The following is a 12,021-nucleotide window of genomic DNA, read 5'->3' as shown; positions in this document are numbered from 1 at the left end:
CAACATGTATGGTTTCTCTCTGATGGTACGTGTGGTACTTGAGAAGTGGTTGTGTATGCTCCCAGCAAGCCAGGGCACCAACGCGTCCAACATCCGGCAGCTCCACGACGTTCTGGAGAGCAGAGCCCGATGCATCTCCAAATATCGTCCTCTCCATGTGCGTCGCTTTCAGCTTCCGACGCAAGACTTCAATACTGCCCTCGGCATTGATGATAGCTTGTGAGATGTAAAGCGAGCCTTTGAAGTTCTCACTGAACCCAAGCACAACGGCGATGTGGTGGTCTGCAGCACTCTGACAAATGCGACGCATCTCGGTTGAGTCTGCTTGCAGAGAATTCTTCATGTAAGCTGTCGAGAGCTCGAAGTCTATAGGCCTTGACCTGGCACCACATATCAGCATACCTTGGAAATCGACGAAGGACAATTGTATTCGCGAACGTACCATATCCAGGCAGGATAGCCTGGGATCCAACATTCGGGAAACGACACAAGTTTTGCGCCGTTTTCTGCTGCCTCGCTGATCAAGCGGCAGGTCTTCTCGACAGCCTTTGGTAGGTCAAGCCATGCTGGCTCGAACTGAGCGACAGCAACGCGAACAGTGGATGATGGATGATGTGACATGACGTGGACAGTTTGTTGAGCGTAGAAAAGTAAAAGGTATCTGATCACGTTGTATATTGAAAGAGGGTAGTGATTGCGGGAATCCAAAGAACGGTACAGATCACTATGGCATTAGCGACGAAATGACTGCAGCCGCCAGATAAGTGGGCATGAAGCTACAGAGGTTCACTAATCTTATACAGCAACACGAAAGGCGGGGCTCCCAACTGCCAGCAGCGGGCGGAACCTTCCCGCTGGATAGCCAAGAGTCCCAAGACACGTCCAATCAGGGGTGTCGGCGAGCTTCGAAGCCGACATATCTCTACACCGGCAACCTTATCTTTGATTTCGGCGTTTCTGTGTTGATAGACGGTAATCTTGGTGCTAACAGATGTATAGTGCGACCGAGACAATGCTAAGCCGCAGACATATGGCTCTGTAAATAACATCCGCGCGCGAACTGTTTTGCGACATTCCAAAGTTTATTGACTTCGTACATCGACTTTAAGCAACTCCCCAATTGGTCGGGTATTGAGTATCACATATACATGGATAGTTCCCGAATACACTCCACTGCTCTTCCCGCTTTTCTCCACTGTTCATCGACTCTTATCCAGAAATCTCAATGCCGCTCTGCATTATTGAGCCTGCCGACGGCATGTCGGCACCCACCCTCGGCATGTCGGTGATCCGTCTAGGTAGTCAGTGTGGCCATCAGATACATGCGTCGTTCAGGAGCATGCGCGACACCGCAGGTACCTACGACCCTGATAGATGCTGGCAGTATTTAGGCAGCGATACAGACACAGTCTTCTATACAGCTCTCAACGCCTCGCTATCCAGCCCTATGGCTTCTTACTTGTTCGCGATTAAACTGTCTAGTTTATTGCGATATTTGCTCCAACGTTAGGTAACCTTCTAAAGAGTTGATATCAATCTTTGGCACGTCGATGATTATTCAGAAAAATATGCAGCCTGCCCAGGTGGTCTTCCAACCATCCAAATTTGCGCCTATCTAGCGAGTTTCGCGTACATTTCAGTAAATCCGGAACCGGGTCTTCGGATGAGGGGAAATATGGACGAAGCAGCGAAAGCCGCTAATCTGGAAGAGCCCCGCAGTGCAGATATCGTGTTTGAAGATATCGTTGACCTCCATGGATACCACCAGTGCGAAGCGGAGTGAACATGAGGACCGAACGAGTCCAGATACTTCTACAGGGAGGGTGACCCTCGCGATCTTTGGTCAGATGCTGGTCTGACGTATCACAGCCTGCAGACGTATATCGATCTGATGGAGAAGGATGATGTCTTTCAGATCCCGACCGAGGAAGGGGCAGCTCAGTAGTAGACCTGCTTTAATCCGTTAGTGCCCAACGCTCCAAGCACCACATTCTCTCTAAATCATTCCTACTTTCTCTGCCAGGCTACTCGTAGTTCGCCGAGGTCGTAGGATATATCATGCCACCTGGGCACCCAGCAGCGGCCCGCCCGCGGGTGACAACCCAACTAGGTAGAAACACTACCACGAAGGAGCAGTATGTCTTACTTATATCTGACTTGCATGCGGCTACCGGCGATGCGTCATCAAATCTACGCTTACTGTGGGGGCGAGAAAGCATCTAGCTCTCACGTCGTGGTCCAGACGCTGACCCGTTTCTCCACGTGTGGACCGGCCCATCGGTACAGGCAAGCCACGGCGGCTATTATACAAGACATCAGTCTTTTGGCTTCCATCGGCTAAGTCGTGTATCCAATGCCACGGAAAGCCAACGCACTCATGGCCCTGATGGAACACCCTTGCTTGCCCCGGGCGCCTTACACATCAACTTGGCTATGTCGGCGAGGTCCCCACTACCAGGGCGGGGTGACGGCCCGCAACACGGTCTCGTAATCTACATGCACGATCGATGCAGGATCTAACCAGGACGGAAGGAAGCAAGATGAAGTTGTTTGGTATGCAGAAAACACGAAGCTTTTTATTGTTGTTCTTTTCTGTCATATCTCGGTATGCATGCATCATGACATCATGTTCAACATTGAAACCAAGAAACCAGCAAAACCACAAACCACAGCATGCAAACGCAAGGGCAAAGCGAATGCGAAAACATTACCCCCACTAAAGCAAAACAAGAAGCCAAAAGCGTGGAAGAAAGAAAAAGAAACAAAGCCGTTGCAACCGTCTGCGCCACACGCGCTACTGCCGCAGCAGCAGCAATAGTAGCCGGCACGGCACAGCCCTAGTCCCCACCAACATCAACTTCGACTGGAAGCCTTACATCTGGATATTGCACTTCTTCTTGCACTCCGCGGATCCGATAATAGCTCCAGTGCCCACTTCAGGGATCATTTCACCGATGCTGGCGGGGTTGAACGATGCGTCGCCGAAGCCAGCGCTGATGACGTCTTGAGGGACAGACCAGAGGCTGGGCAGGATGTTGAGGGTGCCGCTGTCGTCGCTGTTGAGAGCGCTGAGGAGGAGCGCGGGTTCGCAGTCTGTAGGTTGGTGTGGTTAGTAAGATGTGCATGTAATCAAGACCGGGTAATATGCAAGGGTCATTTCTTGGATCTTGAGGCTGAGAGCCGCATCTCCAATCAGGTAATAGATAGACAGGAATGTAGAAGGGAGTTTGGAAGACATACCATTGTTCTGCATCATATGCAGACTTCCCTGCGGGAAGATAGTAACACGCATGGGGATCATATCGACCTTGCGTGTCTTGACACCGTTCTCGCCAATCATGTAAGTCGTCGTGTTACCCGTAATGGCAGTAACCAAGTTGGTAGCCCTAGGGTGCAGATGCGGTGGCAGCATGCCACAAGGAGCCAGCTTGAGGAGAGCCATGCTGGAGCCGAGGCCAGTGAGAGCAGGGAAGCTAGCAGCATTGGCGTTGATGACAGCGCCAGTGGGCGAGTCGTAGTCTTTGCTGGAGTCGAAGTCGAAGTACCAGTCTTCATCGGCAGGCAGAAGGGCGTTGCGGTCGAAGTTTGTGGCGGCCATGCGGAGGGCGGCGTTTAGTTCGGGGTTGACGGTGGAGGATTTGGTGTCCGCTGCGGTGATGAGGGTGGGGAGGAGGGAGGTGAAGAGGAGGATGGTCTTGGTGAACATGGTGATGGTGGGGGTGGGGGGTTTGGGGGTTAGGAGGGAAGGTCTGGAGTGTAGAGTGTGGGAGGAGTGAGTGCTTGAGATGGCGAGATGTTGAGACGATGGGTATATGCTTTTATATACCGACAATCGAACAACAGGACGTGATGTTGGCAAGTGGGGCTGATAGATCTGGGAAGCTGCAAGGCAATGGATCGTATCGGCAAGGGTAGAGAGACGGAATAAGGCGTGCTGACTTTGGGGCTGAGTTGCGTTGATGGGTAAATTGTAGTAAGCAAGTGGTGGAGTTTGTCGACTTCGATGCCGTCTATCCAAGTCATGCATGCAGACTTATATAGATCAGGCGGCCGCATGGAAGGCTGGGACTCGCTGCAGTGGAGAAGACGAAGGGCCAGGGCGTGTTCGGTAGACTGGACTGCTGACCGCTCTGTCTTGCTCATCGTCGTAGGCTTTCAAGCCACTGTTACTCTTGCCCGGTGGAGGCGTCGCTAGGAAGGTTGATCGGTCATTGGAGCGTTCCTGACTATGGAGCGCCATTCCGTACCAGCTTGTGTCGTGACCAGCTGTCAAAATTTCCTCGTTCGAGCCGAGAATGTTTGTTCATGGCACTGTTGCTTCCGACGGGCTGCGCTGGTGATTGCTGCATATAATACATCGTGAAGATTATGTGAGAAGCGGTCCGACCCCGGGTGTTGCTGCTTCTGTAAGGTACCTAGGTACATAGGTACATCTCACTTGTCTGCAAACCCGGTTTGCGGATCGATGCTCGAGATTCGCACCATGTGTGCGGCCGCATTGGACCAGGGACCGGGGTCAACATAGCGCGTGGCGTAGCTTAACTAGAAGGGGATGTGATAGATTGCTATGCTGAGTTCTCCGACTGTTACTGGCAAGTTGCAGCTTTTGTGCAAACTCGCTTGTAACGAGAAGTGGTCGTAGGTGTGTGATGAAGGAAGCTCCATCACATGCTATTTGTTGTTACGACCTCTACTTGGGAAGAGACGCCGATTCAGTGTAACAGATTGAAGCTTGTGAGCGTTCCTTGGAGGTCGTAGACGTGCTGTTGGGGATGAGTGGGTCCAGGGTGGTGCTGCATATCAGTCGATGGTCGTAGGCCTTGTGCGGCCCAACAGCATTCGAGCTACCATGATGCGGAAAAATACGTCGAAATCTGACAGGCGCCTTACATGGCTGCGTCAGGCGCCCCTTGGGTACAGACTGGCTAAAAGCGCCACAGTTCTACCGAACGAGGCGGAGCTTAGTCAAGATTGTTGGTGGAGGAACGTCGATATTCTTAGTGACACGGTCGCACTAGAAGATTGCGCCATTGGTCGTTCAAACGCTAAGTTTCGACCAACGGCAATACAGATGTGCGTGTAATTGTGGAAGAAACACAACGCGCCAGTCACGTTGTGGCCTTGTTGCATTAGCTTTGCCGTCTTGGGCGGCTATGCTTTGGTGTGCAGGGATTGGTTAGCCCGACGCGAGTTTGAGAGAAAGATGCCCGCATCGTTGCGCAGTATCTTGTGTATCTTGCTGTGCAGCTTTGAGTGCGTTGGAGAAATGACTTACCACGAAGAGAAATGTTTTGGCAGTATCACAATCGCAACGATACTTCGTCCAGGTCAGAATCGGTCGCGGAGCAAGCGCAGCAAAGGTGCAGCTCTAGATTGATCGTGACACCAAACAAGTTGGCCTTCGTGGATCTAGTTCAGCGTTTCATGTAGATGACTTGAAGAGTGGGAAACCGAACAGGATAGTTTTGGGGGCAATTTAGGTCGTGAATAGGTAGAAGGATTGTACGCTATCCCAGACGCCCCGAGCATCTCCGGTCTTTGGAAGTGATGGGATTCTAGTATAGGTCTCGGGGCTTGAGGTTCACAAGTCCACGTCGTCCCATATTGGCCATTCAGTCCCTTCAATGAGAGCCACACCGGTGACAGCGAACCATCACTATTTGGTAGCAATACCAGCGGAATCAGCGTGATCAGTCTTATCTGAGCGCATGAGATAGGCCATTATCCCCCAGATGCCTCTCATCGCCTCAGTACGGTCATCAACGTTGAACAGATCGAACCATCTTGTTCTTTGCAGTTTTGGGGAAAACCAGTCGGAGTCTGTTGGCGCTTCTTTGGGCAGTCTACCTTCGGTGATGTACTCAAGATAAGCCGGATGTATGCGTAGCTTTAACAGGCTGATGTGGTGGTTCAACGACGATACCATGAAGACCTAGATTGTCGGATCAGCGGAATGAGCTTCCTAGAGCTGTAGTACGAAGCCCTACATCGTCCCACTCAACACTCTTGTCTTTGCCGATGGCCTTGTAGGTCACTTTTGGATCCCACAGTGGGTTTCCAGGTCGCAACGTTTTCCAAATCTCTGCTGGTGACGGCCTGCGGCGAGCCTTGGATCCGTCACGATTCCTGTCGGTGGGTTTTGCTTCAGGTTTGGACGCTGCATCTTTGGACAGTATTTCGATCGCCCCGGTTGTTTCGCCAACTTCGCCCCCGGGTCCTCCACCCCACCGCTCTTTTGTTGTCCACCATCTATCCTCGCCACCTCTTCGCTCAGCTTTCCCCTCTCTAGCTCTCTCTTGTGCCAGCAACAACAACCCACCTAACTCGCGCACAGCATCAAGATTAGATTGCTTCTTCAGGTTTCCAGTCAGTCCAAAGCCAACGTCTGCCCTGCATTGTACCCCCAATACCGGACCTTCCATATAGCCATGCCTGGCCTTAGCCCTATCCTGAGGTGCTTGCCAAGCGACAGAGCTCATGCGAACAGGAAATCTAATGTGCTCAATTGTGAGGACGGGAGGACGGCGGTGTGGTGAGAGTGTCACACCAAAAGCCCATGCAATCGGCTCTATGAAAGCACGCACGCAATCAATGCGGTACTGATCAGGCATCTCGGCACCACTCCCGATACGATAGCCTCGGTAAGACCCGTTTGAGAGATCAACTACCTTGTTCTGAGACTCCATACTCACAGCCCAAGGGGCCTTGGGTGGTGCAGCCCGAGCTGGTAGTATGCGGTTTGGAGTATTTGACGGCACACGTGCACTCACTGGTGCGGCGCTGGAGCCATTGGCGCCTTGGACCTCGGCTGGCCGCTGTCCACTTTCAGCATCTTCAACCTTGGCCTTCTTGCGAGGTTCCTCTTCTTCAGGCGCACGAGACCCTGGCCTCGCTGTGGATATTCGATTCGAATCAGTTTCATGTTTGGCGTCCTGACTTTGGGCATCTGTGGACTCTTGCGGGGAGCTTGAAACCACTGCCTCCCCGCTAGCACTGCCAGCTTCTTGCACTGGCGGAAGATATTCGTCTAGTGAGGTATCCCAGTAATAAGCCAAGTTGTCAAGACCTTCCCAGAACTTTCGGAAATGCGCTAGTCGAAGCTGTGGTTGATCTCCAACACTCTTGCGCGTAAGTGTTGAGTAAGCATCAGCATTCTTGAAGAACAGTTCTCTCGCTCGGACATGGAACTCTCTCTGATCTGGTACCCTTCTGCCGTTGCTCAAGAGTGTGGCCGGGGTATCAGGACTCGTTGCGGCGTCGTTCTCTCCCGGTGATTCTAACCAGGAGGTTGGGGGCAGGAACGACTCTGCGTTGTTTGGCAAGGATGACAATAATGTTTCCAAGTCACATTGGGGCTGAAACGTGACATTCAACAAGGCCAAGGTCTCTTCACTCACATCAGACGGCTTCTTGAGTCGCAAAAAGTGCTCTGATATCCTTGCTCCTGGTTGGGTCCAGGTGGCTGGCAACGTGTTTATTGACGGCTCGGGCGGCTCAAGGGAAGGAAACTTGACGGGTGTCGGTTTCGAGGGTGGCGACCTCTGTTTCTGCGTATCATGCTGCCCCGCAAGTAGGTTGCCTATGAACAAGTTGTCCTATATCAGCAACAATATTGCACGTGCGCCGCACGTCTCAGACGAAACATGTGTGGAATATATACCCACTTGACTGACAGAAGCATGCCAAGTAGCTACCACAGCAAGCAGCTGAGCCCGAGAAGAAAGAAAACATGTATGCGGATTTGGAAGGCCATTTCAGATGCCATCGTAAACCAAGCTCCGAGATGATGTGATTGGCGTAGACTCCCGAGGTCCACTTCGAGCGGGCAGACAAGACCTCTGCGCGAGACGAAGAGACGCCGGCAATGGACCAAGAACAAACCAATAAGAAGAACACTCACCGCTGAAGCTGAACATTATCACAGGGTCGTGGTACGAGGACCGTGATGCTTAGGGGCGTGGTGGAATCGGCGATGGATGTCGAAGTCGAGCGAGGGCCGCGGATCTTCAAACCGGACGTGCGCACCCAACGCAACAACGTCTCCACACCCACCAGCGACTCTCTGCTAGAGCTTTGCGCGAGCATGCGATATTGATGCATTATATCAAACTTCAGGAAAACCAGATATGAGTATTGTGACAGTTCCTCCCCGCAAGCCACGCGCGGCGTAGCCACCTGAACTCTAAGAGCACGTTCATGCATTACCCCGAAGGCGACTGTCAAGTGGTGCCACTGGGGCCAAATGAATCATGGGATGACAAGGCAGACCAGGAAGATGCTTCTCAGCGATTTGGAAGGTGCGAGAGGTCGAACAGAAGTATTTTCCATCTTCGAGTTGCTTTTGCTGTTCAGTCACGTGCTGAGGACGCCTGCTCGCCAGGTGCGCAACATCAGCACCAGCCTCCAACACTCCTCTCCATCCAACCCCATCGCGCATCGTCACCTATGTCATCGCGTCCGCAAGAATGGCTGCCAGAGTGCTTTGTCGGGCGGCACGGCACTCGGCTGAGACGGCCAGGCCGGTGCCGCTCAAGTGTGCGAGGCTCAGCGCGCTTCATGTGCATTGTTCGAAGCGCGATGTGAAGCCGCCCGCGTTTCAGACGGATACAAGCGCACCATACTGTGCCAACGGTTGACTACCACCCGGCCGTTCTTCGAACGCCTACTAACACCTCTCTTCGTTAACCATTCATTCAGCATCACGTAGCGGTAAACTCCAATTTCCCAGTTTAATATGCGCAAAGCGTCCGCGGCGCCTTGTATCCTTTCTCTTCGTCTCTCTTTCTGAGCCCTTGTCGGCGTTTCTTTCCATGAGCTACTGCTCGCATGGCCACCCCTCAAGAGTCCATTACGACGGTAAACGGGAGACGATGCACTCGTTCTCGGGCCCGAACGGCCCTTACAACCTCGACGACTCCAGCAACATCCGCAGCCGCCGCCCCTCCCCAAGTCACTTCGTCCACGACCGTTGAGGCGGCACCCAAGATAGAGACCAGCACCAGCCAAGCACCGCCTCCGCCACCTCCTCCCTCTTCGACGGCACCGGCACCAGCGCCGACTACGTCTGCCCAACAGACAGCACAGCCGCCCCCCGCAGTGCCTACAACATCTACGACGGAAGCAGCAGCAACGTCCGCGATAGGTACGAGTAGCCCGGCCCCTACATCCTCGGAGCGGGTGACACCGCTGGCTCTCGCAACTTCAGCCCGTGCAACGGCAGCGGCTCAGAAGCAGCCAGAAACTCAAGCGGCACCGGAAGCGTCTTCTCCGGCCGCTGCTGTTCCTCTGGCTGTGTCTTCGCAAGCTGCTGCGGCATCACAGGCGGCTGTGGCGGTGTCTTCGGCTCCGCCTCCGCCTCCAAGTCCCATACCAACAAGTTCTGACACAGAACAAATAGCTGTTCCAACGTCACTCGTTGCATCTTCGCGCGCACCGGCTCGCTTCACAGCTCCGGCGATATCCGAAGGTGCCACATCGAACGCGAGCCCTCCGCTGGCGATAGAAACCGACACGAATGCACAACCGTCAGTGACAGAAGCGCCGGCTATCGCAGAACCACAGCCCACTACTTCGCTAGTAGACTCTACACCGACCGGAGGATCGGCTGGCATAATTGCACCGGAACAAGGGAATTCTGGCGACAACAGCCCGTTGACCTTTGCGAACGGTGGAAACATAGGAGGCATAATCGGGGGTGTCTTTGGCGGCGTAGCTGGATTGGCCTTGATTAGCGTATTGCTCTTCGTCTGCTTGCGAAAACGGAAGTCGCGGCCCGTGCGATGGAACGAGAAGCAAGAGTCAGGCCCGAGTTTCCTGGCCAGGTTGAAGACGATACCCAGCGGGGTGGGCGCATTCGTTGCCAGGATTAAAGGAAGCCAATCCGGCCCGATCAGCAATGCCTACCAACGCCACGCTGCGCAAGCCAGCGTTGGTTCAGTGTATTCAAGGGATTCCAATGGCAGAGGTCGATCTACCAGCGAGCCGCAAGGATTTTTCGGTGTCAAGCGCGCAGGCTCCAGCAACAGCATGTCAAGCAAGAAGAGCGAGAGGAATTTGCTCCGGAAGAAGCCAAGCAGCATTTCATCAAACTACCGATTTCCAGGGATTGTCGAAGATACAGGTTCGCCAAATCCTTTCGCTGATCCGAAAAGTACGCTGTTGGTACTCAACCCGGATCCTCGAAGCGCGCCTGTCACACCGCAGGTCCCTGTTGCTGCTGCCGACACGGAACCCAGAGATCCTTTCGCATCTATCCAGGATCCACCTGGAGCTGCACCAGCTTGGGCTCAAGTACCGACTCACCACCATACACGTACTATAAGTTCAGTATCGGCCCTGAGCTCACATCCCGTGTCCTCATTTTATACGGCCGACAACCCGTTCCGAGATCCACCTTATGCACCGCCTGCTCCCAGCCAGGCTGTTCTCCCAAGCCATACCCGCCGTTCGTCCATGGCATTACCAAGCTTCAACGCGTTGTCGACCGTGGATGCAACCTCCACGTTCGCCTCTCGCGACTCTGACATGTTCTTCGGAGAACCAGGACCGAGCAGGCCCGCCACAAACTTCTTCACCCCAATGCCAACTGGCCGTACAGTCCGACAATCGGATCCTTTCGACCTCGACCGACCTGAAGTTCTTGGCTTTACGAGCGTCTTCAACATCAACAGGAAAGAAGTTGCCGGAAACATCACGCGACAACCTACACGAAGTAAACGAACAAGTAGCGTCGGCAATTGGGGTAACGCGGCGCCAGACGCCAATAACTATGGCTTGTTCCCGAGAGACAGCACAAAGCCGCCACCACCATGGGGACCGAACGGCAAGAGATGACGATGACGACAAAATGTCACAACGGAGGACCTCTTACGCGCACAGGACGCGTAAAGACATAATGAGCAACAACACGGACGGCGTCCCACGATCTTTTCTCTCGATGGCAGGAAGTATTCCGCGGGCTCCATCACATCTTTTTTACCCACACACACGCCTTTCCTCCCACTTTCCACATGCACTGAGCGAGCCATTTTCTGTAACATATATCCCCCACTACAGATTTTCTTGTAGCTGTCGTAGCGTAGCATAGCGTAAAATATACCCCTCAATGAATACCATTATGTATACCAGTATCGATTGTTCCGAGGAAAGGTTGTTCCAAGTAGAGGAAATGATTAGTGATTGGCGCATTGATTGTAATGTAAATTGATGTACGATGTCGTACGATGGCGGAGACGGGTGGCGGTTGCCAAGGTGGGTTCGTCGCGTCAGCCTGAGGCAAGGGCGTAGGACGCTAGGTATAAGGTTTGACTTGTGAGTGACAGAAGTCTACTCGGATGCGGGAAATATTTTGGCCGCGAATGCGAGCGGTTCGGATTACATCGTTCAATTCTTGAGTGGTATGGAAGGCATGTTGACATGAGAGACGGGGATGGGTAGTCGCTCTTTCTTGATGTGGCTGACCCCGCTTAGGCAGCCATCAGCGCCTTCCTCTCCTCCCTTTCAACAACAACACACCTCTTCCAGACTACAACACGCCGATCCGTAACAAAATACCTACCTTCGACCAATGTAGCCGAATTCTGGCCTCAGTGCTATCTCGAAATCGATCGTCACTTCCGGCAAGCCATCACTATGCTATGCGATGCTTGCCTAGACATCTTCCGAGGTTCATTTCCTCTAGGATATACTGAGCATCATGGCTCCGCTCAGAGCTTGCAGCGCTCCGTTCTCGAGAAATGTGAACTCTGTCGCATTTTCTGGGATAAGATTCCGAGCATGTCAGCATCAGGTTATGAGGACGTCCAGGTTTCAACGAAGTACAGATTGAGTGCTTACAGAGATACAAGCGCCAAATTACTGGAATTTAGAGCTACTTCACATCCTTACATTCAAGACTGGAACATCTTCTGCGAGCCCACAAATGGTAGGCTCATCTCGTCATGGTCGAGCAGTACATGCTGACATTTGAAACGGGGGACGGCAAAAGTTCTGACAAGGAGAAACCATACGACTGTTTAGACT

At 53.0% G+C, this 12,021-nt stretch overlaps 3 protein-coding genes across 3 annotated transcripts; 1 reads left to right on the top strand and 2 right to left on the bottom strand.

The window, feature by feature from the left end:
* Positions 1-2,872: 2,872 nt before the first annotated feature.
* On the bottom strand, positions 2,873-3,706 carry J4E84_008493 (uncharacterized protein; the record flags this gene model as incomplete). Its single annotated transcript, XM_049391064.1, has 2 exons — positions 2,873-3,093; positions 3,241-3,706. 2 exons carry the CDS (start codon positions 3,704-3,706, stop codon positions 2,873-2,875), a joined length of 687 nt encoding a protein of 228 aa, XP_049241096.1.
* Positions 3,707-5,656: 1,950 nt separating this feature from the next.
* Positions 5,657-6,946, bottom strand: J4E84_008492 (uncharacterized protein; the record flags this gene model as incomplete). Its single annotated transcript, XM_049391063.1, has 3 exons — positions 5,657-5,932; positions 5,988-6,390; positions 6,771-6,946. The coding sequence occupies 3 exons, from the start codon at positions 6,944-6,946 to the stop codon at positions 5,657-5,659; spliced, it is 855 nt and encodes a 284-aa protein (XP_049241095.1).
* Positions 6,947-9,514: 2,568 nt separating this feature from the next.
* On the top strand, positions 9,515-10,833 carry J4E84_008491 (uncharacterized protein; the record flags this gene model as incomplete). Its single annotated transcript, XM_049391062.1, has 2 exons — positions 9,515-9,524; positions 9,581-10,833. The coding sequence occupies 2 exons, from the start codon at positions 9,515-9,517 to the stop codon at positions 10,831-10,833; spliced, it is 1,263 nt and encodes a 420-aa protein (XP_049241094.1).
* Positions 10,834-12,021: the final 1,188 nt, after the last annotated feature.

The sequence above is a fragment of the Alternaria hordeiaustralica genome (assembly GCF_023758085.1).
Source record: "Alternaria hordeiaustralica strain BMP 2776 chromosome Unknown scaffold_22, whole genome shotgun sequence".
Classification (NCBI taxonomy): Eukaryota; Fungi; Ascomycota; class Dothideomycetes; order Pleosporales; family Pleosporaceae; genus Alternaria; species Alternaria hordeiaustralica.
Note: the sequence above shows the minus strand (reverse complement) of the source record. Positions and strands in the feature narration are given on the sequence as shown.